Source organism: Glycine soja, chromosome 8 (assembly GCF_004193775.1).
Source record: "Glycine soja cultivar W05 chromosome 8, ASM419377v2, whole genome shotgun sequence".
Taxonomy (NCBI): Eukaryota; Viridiplantae; Streptophyta; class Magnoliopsida; order Fabales; family Fabaceae; genus Glycine; species Glycine soja.
This window is the reverse complement of record NC_041009.1, coordinates 19,433,842-19,447,749: the sequence shown is the minus strand read 5'-3', so window position 1 is coordinate 19,447,749 and position 13,908 is coordinate 19,433,842. Positions and strand designations below refer to the sequence as shown.

At 33.7% G+C, this 13,908-nt stretch overlaps 1 protein-coding gene across 1 annotated transcript; it reads right to left on the bottom strand.

The window, feature by feature from the left end:
* Positions 1-7,305: 7,305 nt before the first annotated feature.
* LOC114422611 (metacaspase-4-like) lies at positions 7,306-10,729 on the bottom strand. The gene is made up of 2 exons (XM_028389058.1): positions 10,310-10,729; positions 7,306-8,628 (listed from the first exon to the last, which is right to left on the bottom strand). Exons 1-2 carry the CDS (start codon positions 10,653-10,655, stop codon positions 7,727-7,729), a joined length of 1,248 nt encoding a protein of 415 aa, XP_028244859.1. The 5' UTR covers positions 10,656-10,729; the 3' UTR covers positions 7,306-7,726.
* Positions 10,730-13,908: the final 3,179 nt, after the last annotated feature.

The window sequence follows — 13,908 nt, the reverse complement described above, 5'->3', positions numbered from 1 at the left end:
AAATATTCATTCATATATTTAAGTAAAATCAATATTCTTCTTACTTGTGTTTTGATTATTTTTTATAAAATTGATTATCTTCATGTTTTCATGTTTTTGCATGACATGATATGTCAATTGCATGATTGAGAATTATTCATAAAGTATCTTCAAATATATTTTTCATAAAAAAATATTTTGATAAAAACTCAAAACTTCTTCTCTCCTAGAAAGCCTTTTGTTTTTGTTTTCTGGCTAAAATAACCACAGGTAATCAATTATCATAATAGTGTAATCGATTACAAGCAGTTATTTTTGGCAATATTGTTCTCTAGTAATCGATTACCATATTTGTGTAATCGATTACAACGCGTCCCTGCACCTATATATTCAAATTTCAAATTCTGAAACCTGCAACTTCTCTCTCTCTCGAAAACCCTCGTCCCCAATTTTTTTTTCCAGCCATATCTCACTCAATTTGTGTTCAAATCACTCCCCGCAAAGCCCAAACTTCATCTTTTTTCACTTATTTTCATTTGAATCGATTGAAATCTTGGAAAAACTCCTCAAATGGCGGAACCATCGAAGAAGCGGAAAGGATCCTCGAGTCGGAGTCAACGACATTCCGGGTCACAGGAAACACCAATTCCTCCCTCCATTCCCTCTGGATCATTGTTTTCATCAGAGGAACAACATATATGTTACACAAACCTCTTTTCATCTCGTTCCATTGTAGACCCAAAATTCATAGATATGGAGTTCTTTTCAAATGAGAATTTTGAATGCTTCCAAGCATTTGAAAACTCCAATCTTATTCCATTCATGTCTCTGAAATTACCTGTCTATTCTGAATTAGTCAAAGCTTTCTATTCTAATTTAAAAATCCATGAAGGTATCCTAATGTCTGAAATCTATGGGATTAAGATGGTCATTGACCAATCCCTATTTTATGATTTAACAAAATTGCCTAGTGAAGGTGTGCCTTTTGAGGGTGCACTGATTGATGATTGGAAATTCGATTTTTCTGTGCATGATGCCCGCCAGTTGGTTTGCACCAACCAAGCGGATATGACCGAAAGGCTTCTTGCCAGTTCATTGGCTTTTGAGAGCCGCATCCTCCATTACCTTATTGTTCGCATCTTACTCCCTAGATCTTCAAACCTTGCTCAGGTTTCTGAAGAAGATCTCATTGTCATGTGGACCTTTCATAAAGGTTTACAAATTGATTGGGCACACCTTGTTAGATATCGCATGCATAAGGCATTGCGATTGAATGCCCCATTGCCTTATCCTCATCTTGTTACCCTTTTCCTTCAACACTTCAACATCCCTCTTGATTCTGAACCTTATGTTCCAATCAAGAGATCATTCCTTATAGGCGCTTCAGTCATAGCATCCTTTGGTTATATAAAGGAGCATGATGGCTCTTGGGTGAAGAAGGGTGCTAGAAATGTTGGTGAAGAAGGACATGAAGGAGAGGATTCATCTCTTCTTTTGAAGATTATGGACAGGTTTGATGGTCTTCAAACCTTTGTTGGTGAGAGGTTTGACACTTTAGAATTGCAAGTGGATATGCGCTTCAATGAAATGGAGTCAAGAATCACAAAGGTTGAAGAAGATGTATCTTACATTCGTTCAAGCTTCAATCTTCCACCACCGCCGCCACCATCATCTTAAATTTATATTTTAATATTATTAGTACTTTGATTTGCAGCCTTGTATTTTGGCTATATTATTATGGTATTTGAACAATTTACTATTTTCCTATTTGCATGATATGTTTTGAACAAACACTAAGTATGTTATTTGACTATATGGGTTTTATAGATAATTTATTTATGATTGTTGCTTCATGATTCTTGCTTCATGGTTTGGTTGTTAGTTTCTCAATGCATGAATGTTTAGTTATGATTGATTATTTCAAATTTGTTATGCACTTTGGCTTTTTGTTGATGCCAAAGGGGGAGAGAAATGGGATTAAAATCAAGAACTCACATGAGTAATCAATTTAATTTTAAGATATGCACAAATTCAAAAACAAAGGGGGAGAATTTATGTGAGTGATCGACTAGAAAAAAGTGTGTGTGTGTTTCTTGATTTCAGAAGTTGTCATCATCAAAAAGGGAGAGATTGTATAAGCAAAGCTTCATGGAGAATCAAAGGTGATTCAAAGGTGTTTTGATGATAACAATGATGATAACAAGAGATAATGACAAAGGTGATGACAAAAAGCTCAAAGATCAATCAAAGAACAACTCAAGTGAATCAAGAACAATTCAAGAGTTCAAGATAAGAATCAAGAAGAATTCAAGACTCAAGAAGAAAGTTTAGAGTCAAGAATCAAGATTCAAGGTTCAAGATCTCAAGAATCAAGATCAAGATTCAAGACTCAAGATTCAAGAATCAAGAGAAGGCTTAATCAAGATAAGTATGAAAAGGTTTTTCTCAAAAATTGAATAGCACATGGTTTTTCTCAAAACATGTTTATCAAAGAGTTTTTACTCTCTGGTAATCGATTACCATATTGTTGTAATCGATTACCAGTAGCAAAATGGATTTGAAAAAGTTTTAAATTGAATTTACAACGTTCCAATTAATTTCAAAAAGTTGTAATCGATTACAATGTTTTGGTAATCGATTACCAATGCCTTTGAACGTTGAAAGTCAAATTCAAATGTGAAGAGTCACATCCTTTCACACAAAAGCTTTGTGTAATCGATTACACTAATTTGGTAATCGATTACCAATGTTTGTTTCTGAATAAATCAAAAGATATAACTCTTCAAAAGGTTTTTGATTTTTTCAAATTGGTTTTAAGTTTTTCTAAAAGTTATAACTCTTCTAAATGGTCTTCTTGACCAGACATGAAGAGTCTATAAAAGCAAGGCTTTGTTTTGCATTTTCAATCAATTCATTCTATCAATCAATCTTTTCCAATTCATTCTTTATACAAGCAAGTTTTCCACATTGATTTCTGTGTCTCTTTGAACTTCTTCTTCTTCTTCCTTTTGCTAAAAGCTTTCCAAAGTTTTCTAGTTTTTCCAAACCTTGAAAACTTGTGCTATTCATCTTTTTCATTCCCTTCTCCCTTTGCCAAAAAGAATTCACCAAGGACTAACCGCCTGAATTCTTTTTGTGTCTCTCTTCTCCCTTTTCCAAAAGAACAAAGGACTAACCGCCTGAATTCTTTTGTGTCTCCCTTCTTCCTTGTCAAAGAATTCAAAACGACACAGTCTAAGAATTCTTTTGATTCTTCCCTTTCCCTTATACAAAAGTATTCAAAGGACTAACCGCCTGAGAATTATTTTGTATCCCCATTCACAAAGTATCAAAGATTTAACCGCCTGAGATCTTTGTCTTAACACATTGGAGGGTACATCCTTTGTGGTACAAGTAGAGGGCACATCTACTTGGGTTTGACTGAGAACAAGAGAGGGTACATCTCTTGTGGATCAGTTCTAGTGGAGGGTACATCCACTAGGGTTTCAAAGAGAACAAGGGAGGGTACATCCCTTGTGGATCTTTGCTTGTAAAAGGATTTTTACAAGGTTGAAAGAAATCTCAAGGACCGCAGGTCGTTTGGGGACTGGATATAGGCACGGGTTGTAGCCGAACCAGTATAAAAACTCTTGTGTGTTTGTTTTCTTCTTCCCTACTCTTTTACTTTCCGCTGTGCATTTAATTTCCGCTTTTACTTTCTGTTAAGTTTCTCTTCTACTCCATATTCTCTTAACAACATAAGTAAAAGCCTTAGAAGAGTAATTTTTTAATTAGTAAAGGTTTAGGAATAATTAATTCTACCCCCCCCCCCTTCTTAATTATTCTGAGGCCACTCGATCCAACAGTTTAAACAGGCCATCGAAGACGCACTTAGAAAGGCAAACACTCACACTGTTCTTGAGTTCGATTGATGTGACACACGATTCTTGGTCCAAGAGACAGTAAACCCAAGAAAGGTTCGGCCCATTAGAGATTCCATGGTCAGGCTGAATGTAAGGTGGTGTGATTGTGGAAAATTCTAGAAGTTGCACATGCCTTGCTCTCACATTGTTGCTGCTTGTGAGCATGCTCATCATGAGTACAAAAACTACATACATTTCGTGTATACGTTGGAAAGTGTCTCCAACGTATGCAAAGGATTATTTAGAGAATTATGCAATGAAACCTATTAGCCACCGTGTCATGAGCCAATGATCTCCCCTAACCTAGAAAAGAAAAGAAGTACTAAGGGTCGTCTTAACTCCTCTCATATCCATACCAAAATGGATATCTAAGAACTAGGTCAACCAAAGCAATGTTTTTGTTAGAGATAGGGGGAGCAACATGAAGATCAAGACTAAGAAGTGTTTTGACTTTTACATGCCCAACTCCATATTGAGTGACATTTGTATTGCTTGTTGCTTATTATCCTTAGTCAATATGTGTGTACATCATGCATAATCATATAGAAGTAGGAAAATAATTTCTAATATAAGAAAAATCATTTGTGTTATGTAACTCATTGGTTTAATCAATTACCACATGTGTGTAATCAATTACATAAGTCTTTGAGAACTTGCAGAGAAATCATGGCTCTAGTTTAATCAATTACATTATTCATGAAAGTGTTCTCATAAGTGATCAAGAACACTTTAATCGATTAAATTGGAAATGTAATTGATTACTTTCACGAAATAATTAATTACATTGTCAATTTAATCCATTAAAGGCAATTATAATTGAGTTTTCTATATATACTTACATTGTGTTCTCACTTTCATCCAACTTTTACAACTTACAAACTTTAATTTTCATTTCTTGGAGCTTTTTAAAGCAAAGTTTCTCTCAGAATTATGTAATTAGTGAGTTGTAAACATACATTAAAACTACGAATATGCAAAAAAATTACTTTAAAAAGTTTTATTAACTATTATAGATTTTATTTTTAAGTTTCATTTAATCTTTATAAAATTTTAATTTGGTCTATTAATTTATTTATAGATCTATTTTATATTAAAGTTTTTATATTAGTCTAATTTTTTTTATATTGGACAATAGACTCTTAAATAATTGAAAAAAAATCTGTTAAATAAACTATAATCTATAAAAATCAAAATTATCATTGCTCAAAACATGATAAAGATGAAAATACATAAGAATAAACAATAAAATAATGTAATACAAATATCATCTTAAATCAAGGTTATTTCATTTTAAACAATAAATAAAATTAAAAAAAATAATACAAAGTGTTCTCAAATAAAAAATTATTTTCTGTTTAAACAATTTAAATATAAATATAATTAATTAAAAAGGAAAAAATTAAAGCAATTTACAAAAACAAATAAATGAAAAAAGAAATAACAAAAAAAATCACGTTATAAAATCGGTTCCTACATTGATTAGATAAAAAAAAATTAAATAAACAAACGATTATGGCATCGGTTCCCAGGAAAAAGTTTCATGAGACGGTGTTGTAAACAAATAAAACTAAGAAAAAAAATACGGTTTACGTTAAGAAATTGGTTGTTATTCACCTAAATATTTGTGTGTTTGTATTATTTACATAAATAATTATTTTTTTGTATTATTTACGTAAAAAATTCTCACAAACAGTATTAATTTTGTTAACAGATTTATATGCATGTGATTAGCACATGTTACTTTAATGATTTTTCACCAAAATATCCCCATCCTTTCTCAGCAGGGTGATTCCATTTTCTAGAAACCACCAATAGAACATCAAAATTATACCATGGCCAATTTAGTTAAATGAATTTTCAACGATGAATCCCCACTAAACCACTCAATAATTTTCAGCATCACATCCACAAAAATGAAAGCACTAAATGGAGAGTTAAATCAACAAAGATTCCAATAGCAAGAAACGGATGAACAAAATTAACAATAAGCATGATAACATAGCGTGAGATGTGAGTGGGGGCTTCCTTCCTCCACCCTTCACCCTCACCACGTACGATACCTCCTCCCCAACCACCACCATCCTCCGCGCTGCACCCCTCCACAACAACAACCACCACCCTCTGTCGCCCCTCCACCGTGGAATATGACACCTCCGCCGCTAAATCTGACCTCACGTGACCGTGCTTAAGGTCTGCTGCACGACCCTTAGTTGCAATGCAGCCACTGTCACTGCAAAGGATTTGACCTCCTCACCTGCTTCGACTACATCGCGTCGTCACTGCGGCACAAGATCTTGGTTTTACATCGAATTGCAGGAAACCCATGCATAAATTCATATCTGGACTCTATAGAAATCTCATTTGATGCGTAGAGGGATTCGAAGGAGACCATGGGACAAGTTTGCAATAGAGATTTGTGACCCTACAAGGAAATGAGCTCGGACATGGCTTGGAACCTTTGGCAGTGTGAAACAAGTTGCATGCTTATGGTGTTGTTTTTCATTTTCGTAATGATGTTGTCTTTTTTATTTAATTTTGTTTGATTTGTTTTTGTAGCTGATCAAAGTTCTTCGAGGATTGTTGAGGGAGAAAAGGGTGTTGAGGATTGGAGGTGGATGAGGGAGGGGTTGTGAGTCTGTTACAGACCTTAAACGACACTAGTTTAACGATTCATCAACCGCGACAATAGTCACATTTTCTTCATGCAAAACGTTTAACACTTGCGAAGTTGGAGAAAATTGTGGCGAACCGATGACAACAGATGGCTTCGTCCGACGAGCAAATGGGTTGTTGGTGATCCGGTGTGGCAGATCTGGATAGTGGTGGTGTTTGGGTCATGGCCACAGCCCGCATGGCTGGGTTGTGTGTGGGAGAAAAAATCTGAGAAAGTTTGAAAAGAAAGTAAAGAGTTGGCTTTTTTTTTACCATTGTGGGGAGGATATAATTGTAAATCAATTAAAATATTAATAGCGTTAGATGGGGGAGTACTAAAGAAATATAAAAAAAAAAAAATTGATATGTATGTGTAATTAGAATAAACCTCAGGAGAGATTAATATAACTCTCTAAAATTTAAGTAGTGGTACAACAAAAAGAACAACATAAATACGTTATTTGACTTTATTCACTTTGATTTTAATAATAGGAAACAAAAACTTAATCAAACTATAAAAAAATATGATTATTCTATGATCAGTTTAATTGGTTTTCAATTTTTTTGAAATGATTTTATTTGAATACCACACTACGTGACAGTGCGACACACGGTGATTAGTGCTTCTGTCACGTTGCTTCCTCTGAGTAGACAAACATATTTCGACGATGAGCTTAATAATTGGTGGATGCTTGAGTTAATTCAAAATAAATCTATAGCAATGGCTGAGGTTGGAAAGCCTCGATCTCTCCTATTTTCTAGACTCCTCAACAAAGAGAAACAAAAACACTTGACATTGTAAGTATACTACAAACTTTGTTCAAAAATTAAAATCCTTACAAAGTTGCAAGAATGTTTCAAACGACATACAAAATTTAACTATATATTTTATAAATAATGATATTAATAATTTCACATACACCAATATATTCAGACTTCCAAAGCCAAAATCTGTGGTTTGGTGCATGGAACTTGCTCTGATAGTTTGGTCTCCCAGCACAATGGTCATGTAGCAGCAAAGACACAACAAGGGCTAAAATGTTGAAGGAATATAATTCCTGATAATAGAGCAGCATATGATAACTGGATGAAAACATTAACTTCATTTTGAGTCTCCAACTATACAGCAATACACAAGCAGACTATAAACAACACATATTATTCTCTCTTTCTCTGCATCAGATGAGAACAGATCAACACACAAAAGGAGCATCAACATGATGATCACTGCAATAGAGTCCCGGTTTTTGAGTGAAACCGGAGTTCTTCAGCTTCTCTCTTGCCCTTTGAACAAGTTCTTGGTTTGTGATTGCACCATCAGTCTCCTCAATTATAGCCTGTATTGCATTGCTAAAAGCTCCATAAGCACTGGCAGCGCTTCCTGCAGGACTTGCATCGGCAGAAGTTTGGTCGGTCTGACATCCACTCATCAATATCCCACCATCCGGAAGGCCACGTTTGGTTGGTCCAGCATATGCCTCTTGCTTACTTTCCACTTTTGTCTCCAATGCAGGCTTTGCATATCCCTCATCATTGTCATCAAGCTTTTGCTTGAGAAACTCTTGTGCAAGACCACCTACCAACCCCAATATTCCACCCCCACTTTCACCACTTCCATGTTGGAGTTTGTTAAAAATAACATTCATGAACTTCTTCACTTTAGGACTAGCATCTTCTCCAAAAACATCAAAGAGTGTAGGTCTCAGTTTCCCAACATCTATATCATCTTTTCCAGTTTTCTGCTTGAGTATATCAATCAGGGTTGAAAGGGGCAAAGACCTATTCTTTACATAGCCCCCATTTGGAAGTTCAATTTCCCTATCTTGAGCTTCATCAACATCATCATCCCTGCCTCTGTTGTGGCGCAATGCTGAAGGGATATGGAATCCGCGAGACTCGATGGCATCTTCCACGGTCCGGTGTAGAAAACTTGAAAATCCAAAGCCAGAGCCAGATTGTTCCTCCTCTCCCTTTGTGCTCTCTCCTATCTGCTCCTTAGCTTCTTCAAGTAGGCCACCACTGTGGCAAGAATCAGACACAATTGTGATCGTGCAACCTCTAGGCAACCCATCAACAAATTCCCTGAAATCATCATCTGTTTGTACAGACATAAACAAATAGCTCGTTACTTCCCAATAAAATCATGCCAGTGCAACAATGTTCCATCTAAAACAAAACACCAAATTACTTCTACTATGTTTGAATTAAGTTGGCTACTAACATCAAAATTAATTGATCAGAAAATATCATGAATCGGTTTTCAACATATACCCTTAAATCATCATCTGTTTGCACAGATATCCACAGATAGTTTATTACTACCCAAATAAATAATGCCAATAAAACATTGTACTACCAAAAGAATACACAAAATACCACTATTTTCCAATTAAGTTGCTATAAACATCAGAATTACTCAAAAAAACACAGAAGCATTGTTCTGAAAAAATCATGGATCAGTTTTCAACACCGTTTTATTAATTAAACAGATCCATTTTTTTCCATACTTCACTGGATTCTTGCACCAAATTGACCAAAACAGTTTGACCCCACTTTGTGAGAAACTTCATAAAACGTAATAACCACCCATTACAAAGTAAAAGACTAGGAAGTAATACATTATGTTAGTCTATGAAATTATAATTTATAAGCATCAGTAACATGAGTTTAATTTTGATATACCGTTAGAATAATCTAGGAAATTTTATTGTCAACTAGTTAAAAATCATCTTAGACATAACTATAGAGTAACTACTACAAAAGTTTATAATTTTCAATTATACAACGATTTGTAATTGAATGACAACATAGAAAAACTTCACATGGTAACATTACTAAAAGACCGCCAAATTTATCCTCCTAAGATAACAAAAGAGCTTAATTTCATACATTGCCTACCAAATAGAAATATTGTTGGTATGATTTCTAAGGTAGCTACTATAAAAGTTGAAGGCAATGTTGTTGGAGTCAGATAGAATCATTATGGATAGGAAAACTCTCCCTCCAAGCATTTAACATAACCGCATATCTAGGACTCAAGTCTGACTGCTTAAGAATTCGGGTTAAGCTAAAACAATCCATGCTAGTTGATCCTCGTGCTTGACGGTAGTGCATAAGACTATTTACTTAAGGACTAGGAGTTTAATTATCCATTTTTAAAACGCCAATTTTATAATTTCGGCCAGTAAAACTAATCCGTGCATTTCACTTCATCAAACCAAACATTAACTAAGACCGTCTCTCAAATCTAAAACTGTTTTCACCCGCATACTGTCCGGATCAATTTCACCTTTCTCTTCATCACAAAACACAGTGCCACAACCAGACAAACAACAAGAAAAAACCCATCATAACCTCACAACAAAAGAAATGAAAAGCACCCAATCGAGTGTGTAGAACAATTGATGTTGTGTAAAATACTCGGAAGTAGAACCAACAACGATAGATCAGCAGCTTTTGTCCCTTTACCAAGTGGTTCAGGGATCAAATCCGGATTTATTCTTGGTTATGGAATAAATCGTGTTAGGAGGAAAATATCCATCTCGTTGTTCTCAAAGTCCTGACAAAGATTTATTACTGCTTTCAACTAGAACAATTTTGTATCAATATCATAGTTACCAAAAAATAAATAAATTCGGAAGTAGAATTTTACCGTTAGTAATTCTATGCGACTGGATTACGATACCTTGGATCTATAAATAAATAAATAAAAAACACACACACACACCAATCACGCATACACACAAAGCAAAAAAAAAAAAAAAAAGAGAACCAACCAGTGATGAGGTTCATGTCAGACGGAACAATGCATTCATCAAAGCCAGTGTCATCATCCTCTCCGGTTTCCGCGGGGAGGCGCGTGCCGTGTCCGCTGTAATGGACGAACAGAATGTCCCCTGGCTTCGCCGATCGGACCAGCCTGGTCAACGCTGACCGGATGTTCTTCCCCGTGGGCTCCGTGTAGGACTCGTCCGTGTCGATCAAAACGGTGATGTCGTCTTCGGAGAAACCGTATCGATCGATGAGGCAGCGTTGCATCCTCCTCACGTCGTTTATGCATCCTTTCAGCTCCGCCTTCGTGCCCGGGTAATTTATTCCGATCAAAACGGCTTTTTTCGCCATTCCAACTTTCACTCTCTCTCTGATCTGCCAACGAAGCCTCTGTTGTAGTGGATGTGATGTGACTGTGACTCTTGCGCGTTATTTTAGCTGAACGACGACAAAGACAAAGGGTGTTTATGGTATTTCCCTGCTTCTCCATTATAAGAAAAAACTATTTTATATTTATTAAAATTAATTAACTATATTAAAATGTGTTATTTTTAATTAAAAAAATTATTTTTTTAAACTATTAACCATTTATTGGAAATTTGATATTAAATATGAAAAAATATTCAACATTATTAAAGTGAAAGATATTTTTAAGATAGTCTTATTAAATAAAATATAGATAATTGAAATTTGTTTTATATTTCTTCTGGTCATGATTGATGTTTAAAGTTTTTTACACCAATAAGAAAATAAGAATTACAAGAAAATTAACATTTATTAGAAAATAATTTTACTAAAATATCTTTATTCTTTCTCTTAAATTTTAATAAATGTATTATTAGAACATCACCAATAATAATTTCTTAAGAATGTGTTTCGATGAATAATTTTAATTGAGAAAAGTAATTTATTAGAGAATTTAAATTTTTATAATTTAAAATTCATTGTTTGAATGTTTTTTTTATGAAGAATTTAAATTTTTGAAATTTTTAACCGATGATCATCTTTTTCAAGAGGGGGACACATAGAACTACACCTAATAGGTAGGGGAGCAGCAACACGCGCGCGGAGGTGCTCGCCGACGCGGAGGATCTGGGTTATGTCTTGCGCCGTTGACTGAATGTTGTGGTAGGATACACCGTCATGTCCCGGTTCCCATGCGACTTCCTATGTCGCATCAGTATTTTTCTCTTTAGAAGTACACCAACCATATTTTCTCTTTTCTTTGTCTTCATTTTCTTTCACCCTCACAATTTTAATTTTTTTTATTCAAATACAAAATTTTGAAAATAAAAGAATTTTAATTGAAGTATTTAAAATTCTTAGAATTTAAAATTTCTCAGAATTTTAAATTTTCTCATCCAAACACACTCTAAATGAATTTCTTAAGTTATTTTGTATGGTTTCACGATATTTATTGTGATCCTTATAACATCATGTCATTCTTAAAATGTTTTATTTTAATTTTACATAATTATGATTGAAATAAAGTAATTAATTCAAAAAATGATATTATTTACTAACAATAATATTTTGATGATTCTCACACGATAATAAGTATCTCTCAAACATTTTGATTTCCTATAAAAAAAATATTTTAATTTTAGTTTCATTTATTTTTTCTCAAAAATTAATTTACTTTATTTTTTTTGTCAACAAAATCGTAAATAATGAGAGCCACACATATTTTTCCCACAATCCCTCATCTACCTCTCATATTTCCCCTAATTTTTTCTCCTTGGACCCTCAAATCCAATTTTTTACCCCAAATCTGACCCTCTCAATTTCCCCCTAAATATTCCTTCTCAAGTACCTCAATGATTCTTCTCACCTCCCTTAATCTAGTCATCCCAGCCTCACTTCCTTAATCTCGATTTTGTTATGTGTTTGTGGTGTTTGGAGTTTGACACTTGGCGTAGTGCGACAACAAACATGCAAGGACAGAAAGGGAAAGGAATGGGTGTGAAAATGGTTTAAATTAGAGAATATTCTTCTGTCTTGATATTGTTGTTGTTGAATAATGATTCTTTTGTGTTGATGTTCTTCTTCTTCAATTTCATTAGTGTTCCTCTTTTTTGGGTTGTTGGTATTTTTTGGTGTAAAAAATTAATTTTTATTACTAAGGAATGATTTCTTATATAAGGAATGAATATTCATATTAAGGAACTCAGGTTGCCACATAGATGTACTACAATGGTCAAGAAATTGCAAGGAATGGTTTCTTCAATTAAGAAATCCTCCAAGAAACTCTCATTGGAAGTGTTCTTAAGTCTTCCAAGATAACATTATTTATTACATGTCAATTTGGAATTATTTTCAAAGGGTAAAACTATAATCATTTTATAATGGAAGGAGTATTTGAGACAAAAATAAGAGATTTTTGTTGCTTATATCTAAAGATTGGAGGCCCTATATCACATCATCTCTATTTTTTGTTTCTTTATTTACAAAGGGTGTTTTAAATTAAATAATTGTAAATTCTTTTATAGTAGTAATTACTTAGTAATCTTTTTTAAAAACAGAATTTATGCACAATTCATAAAATGGATTTTACACAATTATTGGTTCACAAATTGACATGTATGATAAATGTATTGACCTCTCTAATGATTGTTTTAAGGGAGGCATTTGATATAAGTTTTTACTTTTCCATATTTGATTTACAAAAAATAGACTATGCACTAATCACATGAAATAATTTTATATTATCATCTATTTAAACTTTTATTTATGATAAGTTTGATGATTTTTACAATAAATATCTTTAGGAGACATTTGTTTCACAAAATCTTATTAGATTTTCAAGAATGTGGAGATAGAAATATATTTTTTTATTTTTGTTAGAAGGTAATAAAATTATTCTTAGGCTTAATTCATTTTTTGGACTCCATATTGCACATGTTTGATAACTATTAAACATGAGTTGTTTTTTTATAATGAAAATATCCTTAAAAATAATTATTTAATAATTATTCATGCTTAATTGGTCAGAATTGATTTTTTTCCTATGTATGACTTGCAGATATGAAAAGTACGGATTAAAAGCCTAAAAGATGAAGAAAATATGAAAAAAAGAAGATTTTGGCATCAGGCCCAGTCCAAGAGGCGCGCTCAACGCAAAAACAGGCACCCGCGCTAAGCGAGAAAGCGGTGGGCTAAGCGCAAATACAGGCACCCGTGTTAAGCGAGCAGAGCAGGCTAAGCGCGAGTATGTAGGCTCAAGTTCACTCCAGCAACTATAAAAAGAGAGTCAAGCCAAAGAGAAAATATACATCGAGTCACATAGCACTCTAATACACACTTAAGACCTGTGAACTCCCCCTTAGGAAATTCTTTCTTCTCTCATCATTTTCTATTCTTTTTTTCCATCCCATCTCTTCCATAAGTTCCTATACCCTTTTTCTTGTGTAAGGTCCCTTGTGGTTTTGAGAAGCTAAACTCTTAGTTAGGATCTAACAGGTCTAAAAAGCTAAAAGATGTATTGTACACTTCATGTTTATTAATGCAAATGGGTGTTTTCTTTCCTATTTTCTTGTTGAAATATATATTTTTATGCTTTAGTTCTAAATTTATATTTTTAAAATATAATTGGATAAGAATATAT

Coding starts and splice junctions, on each gene's coding strand:
- LOC114422611 (XM_028389058.1), bottom strand. CDS start 10,655: ATGGCGAAAAAAGCCGTTTTGATCGGAATAAATTACCCGGGCACGAAG. Junction 8,629..10,309: donor TGACATGAACCTCATCACTG/GTTGGTTCTCTT, acceptor CTGTACAAACAG/ATGATGATTTCAGGGAATTT.